Genomic DNA, 23,539 nt, shown 5'->3' on the forward strand with positions numbered 1-23,539 from the left:
ATGCTTTGTGGGTCCAACGGAACCTCCAAAGGCCGTCCATCTCCTGTGGGTCCTACGGAAAATTCAAAGGCCGTCCATCTCCTGTGGGTCCACTTGAATCTTATAATCCAACGGTTGTCGCAGTCCCTCCAGGTCTTGTTGCCACGTGGACTACTGTATTTTGCCAAGTGGCGGTAGGGAATCTCGCCTGCTCAAAGGACCTGGTCTTCCCCTGCTGCCCAGCTTCTTCTATAAATGGATCCTCTGCGAGGGACTGGTGGTCGACGCCATTAAAGAGGGAGAGTGAAAAATCCCTGAAAGGGCGCTTATTAGAGAGAGAGAAAGGCGCTTCAGGGGGTGTTCTTTTTCTCGTTTCTTCTCTTCGGTTACTTTTCTTTCGAAAGAGAAAGGTTGGTTGATCCATTCACCTTTTGCTTCTCTTGTTGGGTGAGTACTGCGTGCCATTGGCCTAGTATCTTTCCTTTTCTTCTGGGCTTCGTTACCTAGAGAGAGGAGGAGAGAGTGGTGAATGTCGTTTCTTTCGCGTCTGTTCTGATCGCTTTTAGAGACGTCTGTTCTGATCAGTTTTAGAGAAACAGAGAGGAAGAAGCAGATCAAGGAGGAAAAACAGAGAACGTAGAGATGTTTATCGAGAGCTTTCGCGTGGAGAGCCCCAACGTGAGGTACACAGAGGAGGGGATCGAGTCGATCTACAACTACGAGACCACAGAGGTGGTGCATGAGGAGAGAAACGGCCATTACCAGTGGGTGGTCAAGCCAAAGGTTGTCAAATATGAATTCAAAACCAGCACTCGTTTACCAAAGCTTGGGTGTGGGCCTCTCTCTCTCTCTCTCTCCTCCACATGCATTTCCTTGGATGTTTGATCTTCATAAAGAAGAACAGATTGGCTAATTCTTTTCGTTTTTTTGCTCTTTAGGGTGATGCTTGTAGGTTGGGGTGGGAACAACGGTTCTACCCTGACAGCCGGTGTCATAGCTAACAGAGAGTAAGTAAAATTTCCCCTCTTATTTACCACTTTTATTCGCCATTACTGTTTGTTATAAGTAACGCGATTCTCCATGCTGAAAATGCACCACAAAACTCATTTTAGTTTTTAGATGGATTTGTTTTCCTTTCTTATTCGTATCTGATCGCGTAGGTGTTTTGTTTATGTGTGCGGTCTCTGGTACATGCTGTGTGAAATATTGGTGACCCAAGCTCTGTAAAGTTAATTAGTCGCTCCTATTCGTGGCGTGGAGAATTGCTGTTTTGTTGTTATTCTTGTTCATTTTTTGTTCATAAATGGGTGACTATCAGGGGAATTTCTTGGGCTACCAAGGACAAGATTCAGCGAGCAAATTACTTCGGGTCTCTTACTCAAGCATCAACCATTAGAGTAGGATCGTTTCATGGCGAAGAGATTTATGCACCCTTTAAGAGCCTTCTCCCCATGGTAATTACTTTTGCTGTTGGCTTCAAGAATTTTTTCTGAGATCCACTCTGAGCTAACAACCTTGATGAATAGGTGGATCCCGATGATCTTGTGTTTGGAGGGTGGGACATAAACAACATGAACCTTGCAGATGCCATGACCAGGGCAAAGGTCCTAGACATTGATCTGCAGAAGCAGCTGCGACCTTACATGGAATCCATGGTCCCCCTCCCCGGGATATACGACCCCGATTTCATCGCTGCCAACCAGGGGTCTCGCGCAAACAACGTGATCAAGGGAACCAAGAAGCAGCAAGTTGATCAGATCATTAGGGATATCAGGTGATCTCTATCTCTCTATGGTATGATTAGTTGTACAAAATCTTGGTACTCCTCCATTGGATTCCCCCTTTGTTTTATGATGAAGAATCAGCTAGAATTAACCCTTGTTAACCTTACGATAGCACTTTAGTGGAACTCGAAAGGCTATACAAAATCTTGGTACTCCTCCATTGGATTCCCCCTTTGTTTTATGATGAAGAAGCAGCTAGAATTAACCCTTGTTAACCTTACGATAGCACTTTAGTGGAACTCGAAAGGCTATACTAGATCTTTAAGATGAGTTAGACTACTTGGCTCGAGCGCCTGATCAGACTCTCTTGTGAAACACAGCCATGTGTCCTACAGATCCGTCTTTCACTTGATGGCCTTACAGTGTTCTCACTCTGTAATACTCTGTTTGTAGGGAGTTCAAGGAGAGGACTAAGGTAGACCAGGTGATTGTTTTGTGGACAGCAAATACAGAAAGGTACAGTGACGTGATGGTGGGGTTGAATGACACCATGGAGAATCTTATGTCTTCTCTAGAGAAAAATGAACATGAAATATCTCCCTCAACACTGTACGCCATTGCCTGTGTTTTAGAAAATGTTCCTTTCATCAATGGGAGCCCACAAAACACGTTTGTGCCAGGTTAATCTTTTAGCTTGAGCTTTGTTTATAGAACTATCATCACGAATTTGGAGATGAATTGCAAGTAACGGAATAATTTTTACCTTATCTTTTCTTTAGGTTTGATTGATTTGGCTGTAAGGAGGAATACTATAATTGGCGGTGATGATTTCAAGAGTGGGCAAACCAAGATGAAGTCTGTATTGGTTGATTTCCTCGTGGGTGCAGGTATCAAGGTCTGTCTTCTCTGCAATACTTTTGTCCTTTACTCCTTTCCCCATCCTTATCTTTATCGTATATCTTTTTGTTTTGTTCGTGTCCACTATGCTATTTTAAGTTGGCAATATGAATTTGAATACCACCTTCATTTGTCGCAGGAGAAATGAAAATTAATGTCATAAACATGTGAACTTCCACGAATTTTTCCAACCACTAACGTTTTACTAGTAGCAGCAACTGATCCCAATTATATGGATCGATGTCATAAAATAATTAAGAAAAAATGGTATGGATTTTTGTCTGCTTCACTGAACATATTAATAAAAAAATCCTGCAGTCTGTGAAGTCTGTTGAATCTCACTGCAGCCACTTGGTGGGTCTTCTATTTTCCTTCCATCTTACGGGATCACAATGAAACGGATGCTAAAGACATTTTTCTTATATAATTAATCTTTAAGTATAGTACATTATAAGAGAAGATTGTATGATAAGTTAGTTTTTCCTTTGATGCAACCATTAGTTTGTCCTTTGATGCAACCATTTTTAAAAAACCTTCTTTTGGTGTCTTGTGGATGAACTTTAAAACATAGCCGGATATAATATATGTAATGCGTGGGAAGTTCTGAGGCAGACTGTGATACAAATATGTCAATGAAAACTTGCAGCCAACGTCCATTGTGAGCTACAACCACCTGGGAAACAACGACGGCATGAACCTCTCGGCACCACAGACATTCCGGTCAAAGGAGATCTCTAAGAGTAATGTGGTCGACGACATGGTCTCAAGCAATGGCATTCTATATGAGCCAGGAGAGCACCCTGATCATGTGATTGTCATCAAGGTTTAAGACTCTCCATTCCTAATTTATGCAAGTGCTTTTCTTCCTTCCATTTGGCTAGCGAATGCTAATATGTAATAGACTGCCGAGCAGCAAGCACTTTCAATAACTCACCAAGTGAAAACACGACAATCAAATTGCTTTCATATCTGGCACTTAAATTTTCAGTGTTAGTGTTGATTATCGCATCACTAATTCTGATTATTACCTCATGAAAGTGTCAAGAGTTATTTTCCTGGCTTCATCAAAGTGTGTTAGCCTGGTTAAGCTGCATCCTTTTAGGAGAATGTTGTCATGAAACAGCAAGATGGCCCTTTGAGAGCAGGCGGCCGGATAAGGGATCGTCTCTCCATTGCATTTTTGTGCATTTACATTCTGTCTGGTATGTTACTGATTGCTCGTCTGACTGCGGTATGTTCATGTCCCAGTATGTGCCATATGTGGGTGATAGCAAGAGAGCCATGGATGAATACACGTCTGAGATATTCATGGGAGGGAAAAGCACAATTGTATTGCATAATACTTGTGAGGACTCCTTGTTGGCTGCTCCCATCATCTTGGACCTAGTTCTGCTGGCTGAGCTGTGCTCTAGGATCCAACTCAAAGCTGAAGGGGAGGTAGAAGGAGCTTCCATTTTTATGCACTACTGTAGTGAGAGTTCATCTTCCTATTCTTAGTCTTCATTCTTCTCAATTTTTTCAATCATGTTTTGCAGGAGAAGTTTCATTCGTTCCATCCAGTGGCTACCATCCTGAGCTACTTGACCAAGGCACCACTGGTAAGTAATCACGGACAACCATTGATTGGGTTTCATCGAACTACGCACAATACTTACATCCTATATACGTAGGTCGCCTATCTAATATCCTGACAGTGCTAAAAAATTGTTCTAATCTTTTTGGTTGGCATTGGTGTTTGCAGGTTCCTCCAGGCACTGCTGTGGTGAATGCACTGTCAAAGCAGAGGGCCATGCTTGAGAACATCATGAGGGCCTGCATTGGGCTTGCCCCTGAAAACAACATGATTTTGGAGTACAAGTGAAAGAATGAGAAGTAAAAATTGTGTTTCCTGGGGATTTTACTCCTTCCCAATCTTCCTCTTCCTCTGTCTGCTTCTCATGAATTGAAAGAAATGGAAACCTCAGGGTGGTGCAGAACAAGCAGAATGATCATGTGTTCTAGTGACTGTATCTTATAAGGAGGCAGCTAAATCTGTTATTTTCTTACGTGATGATCCATGTGTCTTTGTTTCATATTGAAGTGTTAGTATCAGTTGCTTGTGGAAAACTAGTTTTACAAAACTTGTATGCATTTGACAAAAGCTATATCTTGGTGTGGAGGCCTCGCCGCATCAGAGTCTTGGATCTAAGATTTCAGGCTCTCAGACACACCCTCTAGGATGGGCGCCATTAAGATCCATAACCTTGCTATGTCTCTCTCCCTCACACATATAGATATTTATATAATCTAACCAAGGCCCTTCGTATAGAAAAACAAGACAAAGAAAAAAATGTCTAAACTATATTAGATGATGACAAAAAATGCCATCTCTTTGTCTTTTCTTTTTTTTTTCATCTTTTTCTAACCGTCCATTATGTTGGATTTGAGGGTAGCTGGGTGACTTAGCATTGGATTGGACGGTTGTTGTTGGATTTGATGGTGGTTGGGTGACTAGCATCGGATCGGACGGTGGTTGTGCAACTCCATTCAATTATATATATATATATATATTAAGAGAGCTTTACAACACAAAAGAGCTGTTCATTTCTAACCCTTCATGGTATCAGATTTAGGCACAGAAAACTGGGACATTTTCTTGCTTCGTAATTTTATAATCCCAATCTTAGATATTTATGAAATAAGATACAAGAGCACGTATAATATATGCTCGATCGAAGCGTACATGATATTTTATCCAACTTTCAGATTTCAGAATACCCACGATATTTTTGTGTCCTGCTAATGGAGTAAACATCTTCAATATGATAAAAAAATTAATTTGCAATTTTTAGACAAAAACTTTTTTTCAATATTTCCTCATTTTTGCTTAGATGCTCGTTGGATTTGGGTCTAGCCAACCATATAAGCCTGTCTCGTTGCACTTGCATTTGTTGAATATTTTGCTTATACGCACAAAAATGTCATTTCTATCTTATAAATAAATTTTCATACATACAATGCACCTGCTGACCTTAATTTATGTGCCATTTGTTGAACACTATTCATTTGTTTAGTTGACACTTGACTCCCTCGGTCGGCTGAGAAAAACGGATGATCTTTTGGGTTTCTTATTCATTTCAAAGAAAATCTTGTTTCATTGTCTTTCCAAATTTAATAATCTTTTTCTTCTTTCAATAATCAATATGGTTAAAATCAACGGTCCACCGTTAAAATCTGTGGTCAACCGATGTTAAAAGCACCACTGATGCTTGGCAACAAATTTTTAATTTTTTAGTTATCCAACAATATATATTTGTATGTTGTAATGTGGATGTTGCCAAATGACTAAAAGCAGAAAATATACTGTAGAAAGCACCATGATTCATTGATAAAACATTATGAACCATTGATGAATCATAAATCATCGTTAATACTCATGTGATGCTGTTTTCAAGTGACAAAATATAACTCTTAACGATCTAATCATTGTTAATACTAATGCGATGCAGTTTTTAGTGATAACGTTGATAATCTAGCAACATCACACAAAAGCATAGAACTCTCAGATATATATATATACATAGCTTTTATTTTAATTTTTGTTAATAAAAAATTATCTATGCATATCAACTAAGCAGAAGACGTGGATTGACTGGGTCTTTGAGTTTCAATCAAGCTGACCGAATGAATTAACGTCAATCACAACGGTCTACATGAGTCCGATCAATCAAATCTCTCACCGCAGCAAAAAATCAGGTTGGAAGAAACGTATCAGGCAATCCGCGATCTTAGTTCCCGCACTTTCAAAAATCTCTTAATTATCTTCCCATTTATTTAAATTCTTTCCATTTATCGGCTGATCCCTTCTCGTATTTATATAGGCCCGCCCAGCTCGCAACCTCCCCATTTGTTTAATTCTCTCATATATATTTTCTGTTGTCGCCGGTGAGCCATTTCGTCCAACACTTGCGACCTTCAAATCGATGGGAAGATCCGGCACTTGGACGGCCATGTTTGTAGTGGCAGTAGCCATGCTAGGCGTTGTGGCGGCGGTGGATCTGTGCGCTCCTGCGCCACAGCCGGCTCCGCCGCCAGGACCGGACTGCTACTCCATCGTCCTGGCCATGGCCGACTGCCTGGGGTTCGTGCAGAATGGCAGCACCCAGGCCAAGCCCAGCGCGGCGTGCTGTGATGGGATGAAGTCGGTGCTGAAGCAGGGCCCTCAGTGTCTCTGCCTCGTCCTCAGGGATAGTGGTAGCCTCGGAATCGCCGTCAACACTACTAAAGCCCTCGAACTTCCCGGTGCTTGTGGTGTTTCTGCTCCTCGTATCAGTCAATGCTATGGTGCAGGTGCAACATCGTCCTCCCTCTCGCTCGTTTTCTTCTGATTTTTTGCTCTGATCTTTTCTTTTTTAAATGTCCGATCTTTTTCTCTCGTTTTCTGATGATTTTTCGTCTCTGTTCTGATCATTTTTACAGGCGGTAGTCCCGTTGCTCCTCCTACTCCAGGTACTGCTTTTGCTTTTTGAACTTTTCTCTTTGCATGACGTGACTACCATGATTTGAGATATAGAAGAACGAGGATGCTCCTTGCTTCCTGTCAAATGCATTTGAAAGAACAAGAATATATATTTTAATTTCTGCTTAGAGTAAGTTCGTCCAAACAAAGTGACCATTTTTTGTTATTTCTCGCTTGTTTTATCTCTAGGGAAGGAATTTTTAATTATACATGAAAGAATGTTAAAATATTTATTGTAATGTTAAAATATTTATTGTACGTTCATTTTGTACGCGATTTTTTTTTAAATTTAGAAATTTTGCTTGAAAACCTTTAGACCAATATCTAGTACGCACAAATTTTCATTAGCTTGGTTATCATTTTTTCTCTGTTTATTCCTTAAGTTCTTCTTTTGTAACTGTTATGGCTTGCATTTTTCAGCTCCCCAACCTCCGAAATCTTCTCCACCACCCTCGCCATCTCCTACATCTCCTCCTCCTCAGGCTGCGCCGTCCCCTGCAACTCCTCCTCCTCAGGCTGCGCCGTCCCCTGCAACTCCTCCTCCTCCACAGGCTGCGCCGTCCCCTGCAACTCCTCCTCCTCCTCAGGCTGCGCCGTCCCCTGCAACTCCTCCTCCTCCACAGGCTGCGCCGTCCCCTGCAACTCCTCCTCCTCCTCAGGCTGCGCCGTCCCCTGCAACTCCTCCTCCTCAGGCTGCGCCGTCCCCTGCAACTCCTCCTCCTCCACAGGCTGCACCGTCTCCTAGCAGCCCACCGCAGGCGCCTGTTCAACCTCCGGCGGCAAGCCCTCCTGCACCTTCTGCTCCAGCGGCTGCTCCCAGCGGCGGCGGCTTTTCACCGGCCCCTGCCGTCCCACCATCTTCTGATGATAACAGCAATTCAGGAGCCAATTTCGTTGCTGTTCCTTGTCTTCTGTCAGCTGTCCTCGGAATTGCCTTACTGACCTTCCATTATTAGGCTTCCATTGCCTTTCCCCTTTTTTCTTTCAATTTTAAACATTGTAGGTATCCTCCTGTATCTACTGTGGGATTCCCTCATGAAGATAGGAGATGACAGTTTCCAAAAACTTTTAGCTATTCACAGGTTAGATTATTAGCAAACTTTCTTTAATCTTCATCATTTTTCACTGGAGTCAGTTATCTTGTATTTAATGGTATTTATCTTTGAATTCATTGCGGTTTTTGGTTTCATGAACTATGAGTTACTGCATCTTTTGAGACTGACAGCACTTATTTCTTTTTCATAATATTCAGAGAGAGAGAGAGAGACGATGGAATGATATCAATATCTGACACTGAACCTAGAATGCATGATGTATGATCCAAGAAAGATTGATAATGGAAACATTTTCAAAACCGTATATAATGGTGTTTACATACTGAAATCAACTTGCAAACCTGACTAAATTTCCTTGATCGCTTCTTTTGCAAAACTAAAATAACTTGCAATTTCCGTCACCACAAAAAAAAAACTTAAAATTTTAGATTCGATAATATACAGTTTAAATGTTGTTGAAGATTTGGAAAATGGATGCTAAATAAAGAATCTTCATTGGCAATTAAAACATGCATGTAATTAGTATCACGCATTTTGATGAACTGCATGCATGCAACCGGTGAGAGAAAGCGAGATGCGGATGGATTTTTTTTTTTTTTTAAACTCATTTTATCAAAACGCCCATGTGTTTTTCTGTGAACAAAATGTCCCTTCAAATTATTGGAAGTCTCCAAAAATATATTAAATAAGAAATTAATGTTAGTGTGTAATTTTGGAAGAGTTACGAAGAAAGTTAGATTGGGACAGCGGTTCAGAGACTTGTTATCCGATTGTCAATCTTGATCCAAGTCCAAGATTAAGTAATTGGATCTGGTAGACTTGTTACAATGTATTTGAATATGGTATAGGCTTGTTTTTTTTTTTCTTTGTATAGTTGAATCTGAATAATATCCAACTCTAATAGATATGCGGATCCAGTTATACAGCATAATGAAGAAAGATGTTGTAGAAATATTTGTTTATATTTGAATCTGAAACCAAATTTAAACAACTCACATATGCAATTACTATGTCCGATCCGTTCACATCCTTGTGGATCATAGCGTTTCACATTTGTAACCAGAACATGTTTTACTTTTAGGAGGCGTTTGATGTATTAGAATTTAATTCTAATTCAAAATTCTTAAATTTAACTTTTCACCTCTACTTGTAATTAGGACGGAAATTTTAATTCTAGTTTCCCTTTGAGTTTGACCGTATGAAAATTTGATTGACTTGTTCGACGAAAGGAGAATTAAAATTTTAGAATTCATTTCATGAATTAAAATGTTCATTCTTTGCGTTCCAAAGAAAGACGAAAATTTTCTAAAATTCAAGAATCATAATTCTACCTCCTAAGATGGGGTCAATTCCAGAATTTTGATTCTCGGAAAAGCCTATAGTTTCATAGTCAAAATTGTTTGTTTGAGAATGTAATTCCCATTTTTAAAGATGAAAACAATAATTATAAAATTCCATTGGTTCAAGGTTTGAGGAAGTTGGTATAATGGAGCCTGTGTGGCTCTTAAATGCATAATTCTGCTCTAGATTTTTTGGCTTCAACAGTTTAAACTTGGGCGCAGTTCTTGAAAACAGTAAAACTTTTAATAATATTTCCTCTTCAACCTTCGTACAAAGTTTGTACTTTTTGATAAATAAAAACTATTATAAAGGCATGTAAGTGAAAATAACTTAGCGGACAGTAAAATTAAGAATTTTACAAAAAATATGCTCCAGTTTTTAAGCTCAATTCTCTTCCATTCTTTTTAATATTTTTTGCTAATTTTTTTCTACTTAAATTTTTACCCCGACAATTGCCTTTTCAGAAAGCGCGATCCTCTCCGCGCCCAATTAATTTCTCCACAACACAAAGAAAGGCAATCCCTCTCTCTCTTGCGAAGGTTAGATAACACCATTTTTTTCGTCATTATCCTTGATCCTTTTGGCCTCGTTTCCCCTCAATTGTTTTATGCAAGAGCAAAGTGTTACCGTTCGGGCTTCGCCGTGCTGTCCTAGCGTTTAGCTGCAGTATTTGCGCCTTCTTCACTTAATTGGAAGTGATTTCTCTTTCGATTTTGACGATCCGTAATTTTTTTCCCGTGTACTCCTTTTGCGTGAAGCCATTGTTGCATCACTTATTTGAAGACTACTGTCTGTGTTTGCGATTTGTTATACAGTCGGCATTAGTGCAGGAAAACTCATTTGGCCTCTTTTTTGTTTTGTGGACGGTGGAACCAGAACATGATTCGGGCGGTATTGGTGATGAACACGCAGGGCAAGCCTCGTGTTGCCAAATTTTATGAGTTTCAGGTAATTCCCTTCCCTTTGGACTTACTACGTAACTTGTTCTCCTGCCTATGTGAGTTGTGGTCGAAACCTTACCCTTTTTTGCGTGGAATTTGTTCCTCACGTCATGTGCCATCATGTGTTCGCATATATTGGTGGTTGGCAGCAACGCATTATTTCCAACAATCATTTAGTTGGCGGCAATTGTTGTTTGTCGTCATGGTGCCAAATGCAATTTTATTGTATCCATTGGCAACACGAAGGATCTCTATAGAAAAAAGACTGGTTTTTGTTCTTCTGTTTGGATACTTTTGCTGGTGCTTAGGAATAGGAAGGTACTAAAATGATGGATTCAAAAGGGTTAGGGGTTGAAAAATTACTAGTTGCAAGAAAGTTCTATGAGATTATTGGTTTGCTTGTGACCGTCCATATGATTTATTTTCATACCTTCGTGTATCGCAAAACATTCCTAACCTTCATACTAACGTCTTTTTAATATGCATTACTGATGGATGGCAAGTCCGGGCACCAGCTACCTCACCAAATATGTGAAGTATCCCTTTTCTAATGGATTTTTAGTTGTGTTGTCTATCAATACCCTTCATTTTGGACTATTTACAATTTCTACTTAGTAAGATTCTTATAGATATTTCTAAATAACTTCATGGTCGAAAATGGTAACACAAGATTCTAGATTTCTTCAACAGTGTGGGGGATAAATGAAAATGTAATCCTTGGGAAGCTTGCTATGTCATATTGGGGGGATTTGTTATTGCCCATGATCTCCTCTATTGAATTGTTGATCATATTTTTCCATTGTCCCTTGATGAACTTCGTATCCTTTCCATCCCATAGGTATGTTTGGTACTAGGGGCAGTCAAGTTGGGAGGTCATATACCATTGCACAGTCTTCACACTCTTATGAAGTTGCATTAACTTTCTGTTCTAAAGCTTCGGAATCTTTAATGTTTATATAGTACAGATATCCTATGATATGATGCACATATCGACTTTGAAGTAAAGTGTATTTTTAATCATTTAACAGCTCACAGTGACGTGTGACGGTGAAATATTTCTATTTCTCTGCTTCTCTTGATCATGTTTCTCAGCTTCTTACGTCTTAGTATAGAGGATGGTTAACTCAATGGATGCTGATCATCCATTTTGTTCGTAATTGTAATTTAAAGATGTACTTTTTAATGGACATTTAAGGGGGAATCTCCAGTGGCCACAAGACACAGCTTTCAGCTTGAGATTTTGCTGAAAGCTGTTGCAACTATGTTATCATGTAGGTAACCATGATATCTATGTTTTACATTTTAATATTAGGGAAAATAGAAGTATACAGGTAGTAAACGAAAAGTGTACGAGCATAATTAGAAATGATGGTCATTGCTCAGTTTCTCTCTGGACATACTTATTATTGTTGTTTTCAGCCAATCTCAAGATATGACTTGATCCTTGTTATCATCCATAACCACTTCGAAATAATTGATTGTAGCATTTCGCTTTGGCAAGTAATTTGTTTTCTCCTACCTGTGACCTTACAAAAGCTTGTTGTGGGTATGCAGGAGTTTCATGGTCAGTTTTTTCATTTTTGACTCTACTCTTCTTTGTAATTACTTCAGAATACTCTTATACATGATTTAAACGTTAATGGTGCAAATATGTGCACTTAAAGAGATGAAACATATTGAATAACCAGGGTTTCTACATTTTCTCGCACGTTTGGATGTGGGAAACATACACCACTTGTTTCTTCCAAGTAATCCTTATGCATGAGAAAACTCTGTCCACATTTTATTGCTTTAGTGATTGGGTTTTCTTTTGTATATTCCTTTTGCCATTATTGATGTAGTATAAACTGCGTAGTTCAATTTTCTTATTGAGTTACACTTATTTGTGTACCATTTCTGTAAGGTTAGCCTGTGGAGAAGCAACAGGAGTTGATGCGAAATGTATATGGAGGTAATTGCTAAACTTGACGTACTTTTTCCTTCTCCTGTTCATACTTCATGAGTGATAAGACTTGTTTAAGCAGACCAGGCTTAGAGTCTTAGAGTTGGAAAGGAAAATGAGAGAGTGATACTTTATGAGATTTCTCCTTTAAATATTTACTGCACATGATAAATCCATCATTTATCATATTCTTTGGTATAGGAAAATGCAATTTATAATTTGCTGGTCATCTGTTAAAGGAACTGAGTGAACAACAAAATGTCCATATGCAAAGTAAGCAGATACCCGAAGCAAGAAAATGAAAGTGCTTTCAGTATCATTCCCTATATCATAACAAACCTATCTGTGGGTGTTTTCTTCTGTTTGGTGTAGGAAGAAATTGCACCTTTATTTATTGAAAATCAGAAGCCATTGCTCTCCGATTGTGCATCTTCATTGATGGGTAAAAACACCTACCACATATATGTGATATTAATGTTAAAAAAGAGAAAAAGGAAAAAGAACATGAAAAAATGCTTCTTTTGAAAAATATGAAAATAATTTTAACACATTATTATTGTTTTTTTTTTGCAATTTTCCATTTTTTCCCCATCTTGTTTGTTTTTCTCTTTTTAATGTCCATATCATGATGGATTAATCTTTAAACTTAACTTAAATTATGTATCACCGTTTTTATCATCATTAAAACATTATTTTTGCTACTTTAACAAGTTATTTTTTGTGCTTTCTTATTAATTTCCATTCCCCAAGAAAAACAACTTTGCCAAAACATACCTGAGAAAACCTCACCGTTAAAAACCCAAGAAAGATATTTTGACTATGATAAAACCAATCCCTTTCTCCTTGTGTTTAGTGTTGTATGCCTAATTCATTGTCTCAATTATATTGTTTGTTTTTAGTAGATGATAGTGAACTATGAATTTATTATTTTTTCTGATCTTTTTATTCTTATATGGATCATTAATCCTTCTCCATACAATCATGATATCTTTTTATTTTTTCTAGTGTATACTTTTGTATATTGCTATGTTTCTGTATATTATGCACTCACAGTTTTTAGGACGTGTTTACACCTTAGGTTATGGATTGTTATGTGCTGAACTAGATTTTCTTTTTTTCCCTTCTTTTGCAGCATTATGTAGCCGAGCCGAAAATGTCAGCAACTTTATTGAAGCTGATGCAATCTTTGGCCCGGTAGATCATTTTTGTCTTCTGATTCTAATTGAATATTTGTTCAAGTATATAATCAGACAAATTCAACCTGTTGATTTTCTTATTATGCTAAGATTGGTTGCATGGCTGTGTTTTGTTTATGATTTCACTGATGAAGGCTCATTTAAACACAATCATTGTTGGCTGGGAGTTTGTCTATAGGGTCTTTCTTGAACTAAATATGCATCTTTTAAACTGTACCAGTTTCTAACTGTTTTAGTATGTTAAAAATACCTACCAACAGGATCTCTGTCTGCTTGACTAGGGTATTGTCTTTAGACCTTCAAGTGGAAGGAAGTTAAGATGTAATAGTTTCTTGCCTGGGGCACTTATGATGAAGTTGTATGCTCTGTCCAATCCAAGTTTGCCTATCAAAAAATTGGTTGTTAGCAATCTTTCAGTGTTGATCTTCTCTTTTCAGCTTTCTCAATTCGTTCTTTTTTTCCTTTTTACTTGCCTGCAGGGCACCAGATTGGTCTACAAGCACTACGCAACCCTCTACTTTGTCTTTATTTTTGATAGCTGTGAAAATGAGCTTGCTATGCTTGACCTTATACAAGGTGCTTCAAGAATTCCAGTTTTACTGGTGTTGTATACTTTTTTTTTCTCTTCATGCTTTTCCCTCAGGCCGTTGGTACAAGAGTTTAAACCTAGTATAACATTTCATGCAAGCAACAGTTTTTTGCCTATTTATCAAATTTTCCTCAATCAAAATTTTCTTTTCTACATCCTTTTTTTCATAGAACCTGGTACAGTGCACAATCTCTTTCTAGAGCCACGATAGGATAGCAGAAGATTATCCCTGTTCTGTGTTGTGCAGCTGTTCTTAATTTCTTATATTTTGTCTCATCCATGTCACACGAGGGTATTCTGGTAGTTTATCAATTCAGAACAAACTCTACAGGTATACTAGTAATACTATGGTGGAGCGAATTTACTTTATTAGAGAAAAGTAGAAATTTGAAAGTGGTATTAGGAACATGGGTGAGCTCATATAAGCACATATAATTTTGATATAAAAGTACTAAAAAACAAAACTTGTAATCAACACTACAGAAATAGCCCCATACCTGACATGGATGATAGCATGGATTTCTATGTACTAGAGATAAATGAGAGGTGGATTCACCATAAGCAATCGATATTCCAAAATTGGACGGAGAGACTGGTGCAAAATTAACATGCGGCCACAAGCTGATTGTATGACTGCCTGATAACTATAGACGTGACTCTGTGGTTATCTCAATAAAAAAACGTGAATTTGATTTTCTTCCGGAACCATGTATTGTTGATTACATGTAATAGATAGGGAACATTGCTTGTGCACCTCAGATGTAATGTTTTCATTAATTGGATGTCGTAGATCTCTATCATGCTTGTTTTGTATTTCACAATCTAATTTTGATCTCTTGAGATATATTTGACTGCAGTGCTTGTGGAGACTCTAGACAAGTGCTTCAAGAATGTCTGTGAACTCGACATTGTGTTCAATTTCAAGAAGGTTTTGACTTTTGACTGCATCTAGTTTTTGTTTTCCTCTTCTTTTTCTTGTATTTGATCTTGCTTACAAGATTACATCAAAGCCTTGTCATATGGGCACAGGTGTGGGTGTAAGTGCGGATGTGGACAGATCATAGATAGTCAATTCACGTAAACAATGGAGAAATTAATTTTTATTAGTTATTGATCGATAAGAGTAGCACACTAGCACAGTTAGCACATTAAATTGAATAAAAAACCACCATTTTTCACATTTTACACCTAAATAAACAAGTCAAATAATGAAGAATATTTATGCCGCTAAAGTTTCAATCACTAAGAGAAAGATCAAGTTTGCAAGCCAATTAGACATAGAGCCTTCGTTTTCTCGATGAAAATAGATTTTGTTAAAATTTGACCAAGCCCCTACAAAAATAAAATGTTCTATGACCATTTCTGAACAAATGACCATCCTTAGCTTTGTTGACATGGCCACCACCCAAATAGAAGTGCACAAGTAACATAATGTGATGCATAACTTTCATATGAACCACCAATATATAACCATAAGTTGATAATCTTATTAAAATAAAGTTTCTCTAATCTGATCAGGGTTTAGACTTGTAAGAATCATGAAATTTTCTTTTTCTTCGTGAAATACTTTAAATTATGGATATGTCTGGAAACTGGCCCCTTTTAAGGAGAGAATGTCTTTGTAGTGTGTATTGAACAATGAAAAGCAGAGCGGATGAGAGTCCCTTGAGTTATGAACTCTTAATACCCTCACAAACACTTTTAAAGCATGTATCAAGTAATTTTATGAGTATAGTTTAAGAAATTCGAACATTGACATGTGTAGTCCACAAAATTCAACTGTTCGAAGGTTGTTGATTGGATCTGGAACAAGGGATGAATCACAATCAAGTTCTCACAATAATGAGCTATTTCTCAGGAAAAAGGGATCTGCTAATGGAATTCCGTTGAATATTTAGAGAGACTAGTCAAAACATGCACAATATAGTATGTATGGTAGGGACCATCTTATAGAAACCCCTAACCATAATGTGAAAACATCAGATGTCTGTTGTCACTGATCATAGCTAGTAACAATAACAAATAATTTTGCTCAGTTGGTTTTCACTTACTATGTTTCACATGTTCATGCCTATTGAGTATTGATTCTTACAAATCCTTCAATTTTCAACCTTGTTCATTCAGTTCTGAGTGGCCCTTGTTTATTCACCAAGTTCTCATAACTTGCTGATTTATACACACCACAGCCTATGATAACGGGCCTTTTTCTTCTATTGGCCTATGATTTTTGTTTTTGGGTGTTAGAAATGAAAGAGCAACCTAAAGTTAGGTGCTCATGTATGCGTTCGAGGGTCGCATAGGATACTTTTAGCAACAAATTTTATTTTATATATGCAGTTCAAAGCTAAATTTCGAGTATTATGGACTTTTAGTTGTTTCCTTTTTTCTTTTAAATTCTCTAGTTTCCCATGCAATAATTGTTATTTGTCTGCATGCAGTTACATACTATTTTGGATGAAATCATTCTCGGAGGCCAGGTGCTGGAAACAAGTTCCTCTGAAATCATGAAGGCTGTTGAAGAAATATCCAGGTAAGAGGTATTTCATGCTATTTGTAGACATGTAACATCCTGTCTTCACACGTTAACTGCATGTGCTATTCTCCTGTTCAGGGCGGAACGATCTTCAAATGCAGTTGCCTTTTTGTCAAAGTCACCTTCCAGTTGGATTGGAAAATAGACACCAAAGGAGGAACTTCTCCTGGGTACTGGTGCGTCATGTTGGCAGCTGTGCAGTGACAAGATTGGTCATTTATTGGTGCCAAATATCTTTTTAAAGCAAATGAGAATCTGGTTTGGGTGCTGCTATAATTTTTACGATGTTCCTGCCGGAGACATATACACCTGAAACTGAAAATTTTCTTGTCAGTGCAGTGTCCAATTAAAGACGTGAAGTCAGATGAAAGTATGTCTAGAATGAGTTCAGGGAATTTGATGAGATGGAAGGTGACTAAATTTGATATAATGTCTGTGAGCAGAAGGGTGATCCGTCGAGGTGTGGGTGCATAGGTGATTGTGTTGATCTGTGGGAATAGTGCTGCTTATTGCTAGATATGCTCAAGATTGTGGAGGCATTTCACGATGCTGAAAATATGGCTCTGGAACAAAGTTTTTCGGGTGTTTATCTGGTTCATATTGGTTAAATCACATATTTTTGGTGCTTCATTCTGAAATCTCTTCCGCGTTATGAATTTGAGCATTTTGATTGGGAATCTGTAACTCCCTGTAGTTTGTTTTTCGTCATAGTGACTGATTGCGAACACCATACTGAAGCAAAACCGCTTGCTGCTCTTTCTGCACGACCCTGAGTTCTTTAACAATCTCCTTCACCGGTAGATTATTTTGTCACTCTGCAACAAGAGGTCTGTCAGTCTTCAAGTTAAAGGTCAGGAGTTCAATGTCTATGTTGCGTCTCTGCTGGCATAATTTGGTAGAGATCTGCATGATCCCAACTTCGTCCATACAGAAAAAGAATTTCATTTTGGACTGATGGCTAAACTTCAGTCGGTCAAGTTTGATGTCAAGAGTTCAATACATCTACGCCCATCAAGAAAAAACTTGAGGTAGTGTTGCTGTTGCCAAACGGCTTTCGAACTCCTAAGGAAGACAAAAGTGGAGAGGAAGCAACATTAATGGGAAGACAAAAGTGGAGAGGAAGCAACATTAATGGGTTGGACCTATAGGACTGGATCTGGAGGCATATTGCCATTGGATAGCCAAGTGAAGGCAGCAATTATGGTTCTTAAGTGTTCCTCTTAAGATCAAACGTGATCTTGTGCGTACTCTAATTTTCTTCTTCAAGGGCGACACCCGGTCATATAACTGATTCAGCATTTCTGTTTCAGCATGGGTAAAAAATCTCGTTCAATTTCTTGTCATATCGTTAGTTTTGAGTAGAGTTGTGCCAATATTTGTTTCTCTTGGGTCCAGACTGAACCGTCCAATTTCTGCTCGTTCTACTAAATTCCTGAGAATTTAGTTCTCTAGAAATTGAGTTCCTAAGAATTGGAATCCATGACCTTGTTTGATTAAGTTGGGCGTCGGAGGGGCCCAACTTTTTTCCTAGGTTTCGGGCCTCTCGGCGCGTTGAGCAAACCTCTTCGAAGGTGAAGGTGGCCGGTTCCTGCGTGCATAGAAGCTTTTCCCAGTGATGTAAAGCACCTTTTTCGGCGATACAGTGATCGTAATGTAAGGGAGCCTTTCCAGCGATACAGTGATCGTAACATCAACGGATGATCTCTCTCTCTCTCTCTCTCTCTCTCTCTCTCTCTCTCTCTCTCTCTCTCTCTGTATTTTTCACTTTGGCGACCGTCGCAACACCCTCAAGCGGCCGGCGTCCGACATTTTTCTGCCGGTATATCTCTCTCTCTCTCTCTCTCCCCTTCGCTAGCTGCCCACATTTCCCCCCTTTCTTGGCCGCCATCGCAGCATCCTGGAACATTCAGCGACCTATATTTGTCTCTGCTGGGTAGCACCCTCAAACGCCCCCATTTTTTTTCCCCCTTGAACGCCCGGCAACGGACATTTTTCCCCATTTTTCTTTCTGCCTCATAGTCGCAACTTCTTAGACTGAAACCATGCGTGGCTGAAGTTATCTCATCGTCTGCGCCTACTCACCCTATTTTGTATGCAGTTGTTATGGTTTAGAGTGTAAGTGTGGATAAAGCAATGAACAAAAAACTATACAACCTGATTTTGTATACAGTTTTTGTGTTGGAAGGGAGAGAACCAGTACAAACTTTTTGTCATTATAAAGGAACCTGTTAGTGGTCAATGAAAGACTAGTTAATGAATGGCAAAGGAACAACCATGAGAACACGCAATAGATTTGGGAACATTTGTTTTCAGTCATTTAAAGATGAATTTGTGCACTCTTGTTTTTGTGATTCATCTACGGTGGATTCTCGTTCCGATCATTTCCTCCTAAGGAACTTCTATTAAAAATAATTTGATATTGCGTTCTGGGGACCAATTGTCCAGAACCAATTGTTTGTGCCTATTCGTGAAAATGATTCACGTTCTTGTGCCTTGCAGTTTTGATGAGAAATTATTTGGCTGTTTAATTAATCATAACTATGTTATGATTTAATTTCTAAGACTATTAGGGCCTTAAATGCAGCTTTTTACTGTTTAGTTGATGGTAGATCGATGACATCTTTGTAGGTCTTATAGACAAGAATTTGTGGTTTTGTCCTAGTGTTTGAGGAAGAAAAGCACAGAAGGTATAAAGCTGATGATGCATCTCAAGTATGTGGTTGATACGTCTGAAAGTTAAACTGCATCATTCTGTCGAGTACAACAGCGCAGAGGACCAGCATGCTCTTGCATAATCTGCTTGATATGATCTATTCCTCCATCCATGGGATTGCAAGCCGTTTTGCCTGTTATATCCTGTGCTATTGAAATGAATAGGTCCAAGCTATATCTTGCTAAAGTAAAATCTCACAAAAGTATAGATTCTTTGATGGATGTTGGGAAATTCTTGTGCCCAAAAATGATTTATACGTACACAAATAGAAAGCACCTAACTGCTAAGAACATAAAATAGTTTAGGAAGATAATATGGATATAGTTTATGAAGATAATATGGATTTAACAAGAGAAGAAAAGGAAGAAGAAGAAGAAGAATATAAATTAACCATGGAGAAGAAATAAAATATTAAAGGAGTAACTGAAGATTTCATGCTATTATTGTGATATTATCATGTTAGTAATCACTGTCACTCACTGTCACACTAATTAATTAGAACTAATGAGATATTTTACATTTTGAAGCGTGATATGCTCCTCAAACTTTGCTATCCCAAATTTCACAATAGTAACTTGCATATCTAATGGTTTTTTTTTTTTCTTTTTCTTTTTTTGTGTGGGGGTGGGAGGGGGAGGAGAAGGGAATCTCACCATGGTACGCCACACATACCCGCGTACCCGTACTAGTATGCGGTATGCCGGTACGGCAAAACGGGTACGCGGGTCCCCATGGTACGTTTGGATCTGGTTTCGTGTCGGAACCAGATCCAAACCACGATAACACAGTAGAAAGACACCCGACACCGACGCTCGTCTTCTCTTCCCTCTTGATTTTCTTCCGGCGGGTGCTTGGGCGGCTGGAGACGGACGGTGCCTGGCGACCGGCGACGGACCGCGAGTCGGCGAGACCGACGGCAGGTTTCTCATTTGTTAGTTTGATTGTTTCGTTTTTTATTTTTAGGGTTCCGATTTGCTTCATTGTTGCGGGATTTGTTCTTCTTTCTAAGGATTGCTGAAAATCAAGGATTTCCTGCTCCCTATTCATCTGTTTCTTTTTTTTTTGTTTCGCCATCTGTTTCCTGTTAGTAATTGGTTCGCCATCTTAGCTCCCTGTTCATGCCGTGTTTTGAGTTTTTACCTTTTTCTTGATACGTTCATTTCTCAAATTTCCTGCTGTTCATGCCGTGTCCTGATGGTTAGCAGATTTCCTGCTCCCTGTTTATTCAGTTCTCAAATTTCCTGCTGTTCATGCCATCTCAAATTTCCTGCTGTTCATGCCGTGTTCTGCTGGTTTCTAGCTGTTGGCGAGTGGTTCGTAGGTCACACCGCAGAACTTGTGATGGTTGTCGTTTTTAATGTCATTTCATGCTTTTAATGCCCATTTGCACTCAGCTCTCTTTCAAGAGGAAGAAGAACTGGAAGTATGAGATTATCTATGAGACTGTATGAAAGTAACATTGTCTTAATGTGATGATATCATTGCATGTTTTTCTATTTTTTCTACTTTTTTGAATTAAGAATATATAATATTCACCGTACTGCCGTCCCAAAATTTACGAAAATGCCGTACCAGCACCCGCAACCCCGTACCCGTACTTATGTGACATATGGGGAGAGTGTGGAGGTGTGGTGGAGAAGTGGGAGGATGGGTTCGCTTGCAGGAAGAATAATCTGCTTACTAGCTTCTGATACAGTTGGTTCCAGCATCTGTTGGCATAGTCTCAACATTTGAAATGGATATGGTAAGCCAGAAACTGTGTTTATAAAACATTGTATGTTTAAAAAAAATACTATGAAGTATGAACATGCAAAGGGTAAGCCAGGAAACAGTAGAACCGAAGAGGGTAAAGAAAAAATAACATGGAAATGGTTAGAAAGTTATATAAAGCCAACAAGAAGAAGAATACCTTCTATAGCACTTCTGAGAAGCATTGCAAGGAAGGAGGAATTGAGAGAAATAGAGTACCAGGCCAAGACAAAACAATTCTTGATCACATCCCTCTCATTGGGAGGGTTGTGGGGTTTTATGCTTTGGCAGAATGGGGAAATAAGTGAACTTTGTAGTATTGTTTAGAATGAAAGTGGCATGAATCAGTATACTTACAAATCGTTTGAGGTAGGACAACTATTCTAAGCTGTAGTGAGGTTCCCTGATGCAAAACGCATGTATTTGTTTTATTCATGTTATTATCATAGAACCTTGTCTAAAGGAACACTACCACTAAATGTATTCAACGCACAGTGATGGGATTAAGCTGTAAAGCTTGAGGAAAGATAAAATGGGTGGGGTTTTTAACTAGGAAGCATTTAAAAGTGTATAACAGGTAATTTGACAATAAAAAATGGACTCATTGCTAGACTTGAGTAATTTTAGGTCAAATAGCATCTATATTTATCTTACTGTGGTGAGCATTTAGGAAGATTGTGCTTGCCAAGTATATGAGCTTGTACGGTTACATAATATCCACCATTCTTCTTATGGCAATGGTTAGTGAGATGTTTTGCAAGGGTTCATGGTGTAGCAATTGTCTGTATCGGATGCAGCATTTAGGAAGATTGTGCTTGCTAAGTATATGAGCTTGTACGGTTATATTATATCCACCATGGCTTCTTCTTATGGCAATGGTTAGTGAGATGTTTTGCAAGGGTTTATGGTGTAGCAATTGTCTGTATCGGATGCAGCATTTAGGAAGATTGTGCTTTCCAAGTATATGAGCTTGTACGGTTATATAACTTATATTTTACCCACCATGGCTTCTTCTTATGGCAATGGCTAGTGACATGCTTTGCAAGGGTTTATGGTGTAGCAATTGCCTGTATGGGATGCCAATGAGAACAGTTTGTCGTCATTAAATCCAGTGTTTTAAAGATTTTATGATACTTTTCAGAATGCATCTCTCTCTTTCTCTCTCTATCTCACACACACACACACACACACACGTGCATCCATGCAAACTCGCATTTGGAGAGTTATGGGAGCTGAGGGGTGTTTGAATTTTCTCACATGCTTCTTTTCAGGTTTCACAATGTCAAATTTTATGACATTATGTCGCCGCACAAATCTCTCAGAGCTACTTACAAAGGTTTCTGCTTATAGCGTACATGGTATGTTCTAGGACCTGGTTGTAATGCCAATTTGTTTCCACCAGGCCACTTTGTGGCAGAATAACAGGCCAAACATATTTCAATGCAGACAAGCCTGCAGTGAACACTGGTGCTGATGGACTGAGCTTAGTGTTCAAGCGGTGGGCTACCAAAAAGACTGCAGGATCCACAAAAAATGGCCGTGATTCCCTGCCTAAGAATCTTGGTGTGAAGAAATTTGGTGGGGAGGTCGGTATAATCTAGTTTGATTTTGTAGCATAGGTATCAGTTTCTTCAAGTTTTTCAGTGAGCAGGTATTTTACCGTCTCTGTCCCTTCTGCAGAAAGTGATACCTGGGAACATTATCGTCCGTCAGCGGGGGACCCGTTTTCATCCAGGAAACTATGTTGGGATGGGCAAGGATCACACGCTCTTTGCTCTCAAGGAAGGTCATGTCAAGTTTGAAAAGCATAAGCTCAGTGGCCGCAAGTGGGTGCATGTTGAGCCATTAGACGGCCATGTTCTTCATCCCGTCTACATGAAAGAAGCCGTAGAGACATTATCAACTTCCTCTGCATAAACCTGAGATTTTAGCTTGTAATGGACTTTGAAGATGGTTGAGCATCAAGTTTTTGGTTTTCATGATGGCACAATTCCGGAAAATGCCAGACTATTGTGGTTAGCTCATTGCAGTCAGTCAATTGTTCATGTTACAAGCGGCGCTGAGACAAGCAATATGTGATTGGTTTATGCTTTAGTCATCAAAAGTTATGATCATTGTTTAGTTTCATAAGCTGAACACGGAGACAAACCGCTCATCAGCTGCTCAGTTCATTTCTCCCTCCTCTCTCTCTGTCTTTTTTTTTTCTCTCTCTTTTTTGCTTTGTCAAATGATGGTTAGTGCAACAAGTGGAGTAGGAAGGCTTGTAACATGCATGTTCTTGATTCGAGTCTTGATGGTGCTACCCTAATGGCATTGAGGAGTATTCATTTGGGTTGTGGATTGTCATACTCAAGGCTAATGTGATTGATTTTTATGTCTCAT

General features: G+C 38.8%; 4 protein-coding genes across 7 annotated transcripts; all 4 read left to right on the forward strand.

The window, feature by feature from the left end:
- The first annotated feature begins 243 nt into the window (after positions 1-243).
- On the forward strand, positions 244-4,645 carry LOC116258943 (inositol-3-phosphate synthase-like). Its single transcript, XM_031636452.2, has 10 exons — positions 244-809; positions 918-986; positions 1,298-1,433; positions 1,506-1,753; positions 2,157-2,383; positions 2,483-2,598; positions 3,247-3,423; positions 3,849-4,037; positions 4,136-4,198; positions 4,342-4,645. The coding sequence occupies exons 1-10, from the start codon at positions 622-624 to the stop codon at positions 4,459-4,461; spliced, it is 1,533 nt and encodes a 510-aa protein (XP_031492312.1). The 5' UTR covers positions 244-621; the 3' UTR covers positions 4,462-4,645.
- Positions 4,646-6,553: 1,908 nt separating this feature from the next.
- LOC116259574 (classical arabinogalactan protein 9-like) lies at positions 6,554-8,173 on the forward strand. The gene is made up of 3 exons (XM_031637430.2): positions 6,554-6,929; positions 7,059-7,088; positions 7,519-8,173. The coding sequence occupies exons 1-3, from the start codon at positions 6,563-6,565 to the stop codon at positions 8,052-8,054; spliced, it is 933 nt and encodes a 310-aa protein (XP_031493290.1). The 5' UTR covers positions 6,554-6,562; the 3' UTR covers positions 8,055-8,173.
- Positions 8,174-9,879: 1,706 nt separating this feature from the next.
- Positions 9,880-17,453, forward strand: LOC116259486 (AP-3 complex subunit sigma). Of its 4 annotated transcripts, XM_050079295.1 has the most exons (9): positions 9,893-10,217; positions 10,371-10,442; positions 12,344-12,386; positions 13,510-13,571; positions 14,053-14,149; positions 15,020-15,090; positions 16,601-16,692; positions 16,774-16,871; positions 17,035-17,453. In XM_050079295.1, exons 2-8 carry the CDS (start codon positions 10,374-10,376, stop codon positions 16,838-16,840), a joined length of 501 nt encoding a protein of 166 aa, XP_049935252.1. In that variant the 5' UTR covers positions 9,893-10,217; positions 10,371-10,373; the 3' UTR covers positions 16,841-16,871; positions 17,035-17,453. The 4 variants fall into 4 exon arrangements, with proteins under 4 accessions (XP_031493197.1, XP_049935252.1, XP_031493198.1 ...); XM_031637337.2 differs by having other exon boundaries at positions 9,880-10,033; positions 16,774-17,453; XM_031637338.2 differs by having other exon boundaries at positions 9,898-10,189; positions 16,774-17,453.
- Positions 17,454-20,090: 2,637 nt separating this feature from the next.
- On the forward strand, positions 20,091-23,538 carry LOC116259032 (uncharacterized). The gene is made up of 4 exons (XM_031636625.2): positions 20,091-20,328; positions 22,429-22,515; positions 22,604-22,743; positions 22,838-23,538. The coding sequence occupies exons 1-4, from the start codon at positions 20,106-20,108 to the stop codon at positions 23,072-23,074; spliced, it is 687 nt and encodes a 228-aa protein (XP_031492485.1). The 5' UTR covers positions 20,091-20,105; the 3' UTR covers positions 23,075-23,538.
- The last annotated feature ends 1 nt before the right edge of the window (position 23,539 follows it).

This window comes from Nymphaea colorata, chromosome 8 (assembly GCF_008831285.2).
Source record: "Nymphaea colorata isolate Beijing-Zhang1983 chromosome 8, ASM883128v2, whole genome shotgun sequence".
NCBI lineage: Eukaryota > Viridiplantae > Streptophyta > Magnoliopsida > Nymphaeales > Nymphaeaceae > Nymphaea > Nymphaea colorata.

Bases quoted from the DNA above. Each gene is read 5' to 3' on its own strand.
- LOC116259486 (XM_031637337.2), top strand. From the start codon at position 10,374: ATGATTCGGGCGGTATTGGTGATGAACACGCAGGGCAAGCCTCGTGTT. The intron at 13,572-14,052 runs GTAGATCATTTT...ACTTGCCTGCAG, and splicing joins CTGATGCAATCTTTGGCCCG to GGCACCAGATTGGTCTACAA. The intron at 16,693-16,773 runs GTAAGAGGTATT...TCTCCTGTTCAG, and splicing joins GCTGTTGAAGAAATATCCAG to GGCGGAACGATCTTCAAATG.
- LOC116258943 (XM_031636452.2), top strand. From the start codon at position 622: ATGTTTATCGAGAGCTTTCGCGTGGAGAGCCCCAACGTGAGGTACACA. The intron at 1,754-2,156 runs GTGATCTCTATC...CTCTGTTTGTAG, and splicing joins CAGATCATTAGGGATATCAG to GGAGTTCAAGGAGAGGACTA. The intron at 4,199-4,341 runs GTAAGTAATCAC...TGGTGTTTGCAG, and splicing joins ACTTGACCAAGGCACCACTG to GTTCCTCCAGGCACTGCTGT.
- LOC116259032 (XM_031636625.2), top strand. From the start codon at position 20,106: ATGCCGGTACGGCAAAACGGGTACGCGGGTCCCCATGGTACGTTTGGA. The intron at 20,329-22,428 runs GTTTCTCATTTG...GCTTCTTTTCAG, and splicing joins GTCGGCGAGACCGACGGCAG to GTTTCACAATGTCAAATTTT. The intron at 22,516-22,603 runs GTATGTTCTAGG...ATTTCAATGCAG, and splicing joins TTCTGCTTATAGCGTACATG to ACAAGCCTGCAGTGAACACT.
- LOC116259574 (XM_031637430.2), top strand. From the start codon at position 6,563: ATGGGAAGATCCGGCACTTGGACGGCCATGTTTGTAGTGGCAGTAGCC. The intron at 6,930-7,058 runs GTGCAACATCGT...TCATTTTTACAG, and splicing joins CAGTCAATGCTATGGTGCAG to GCGGTAGTCCCGTTGCTCCT. The intron at 7,089-7,518 runs GTACTGCTTTTG...TGCATTTTTCAG, and splicing joins CGTTGCTCCTCCTACTCCAG to CTCCCCAACCTCCGAAATCT.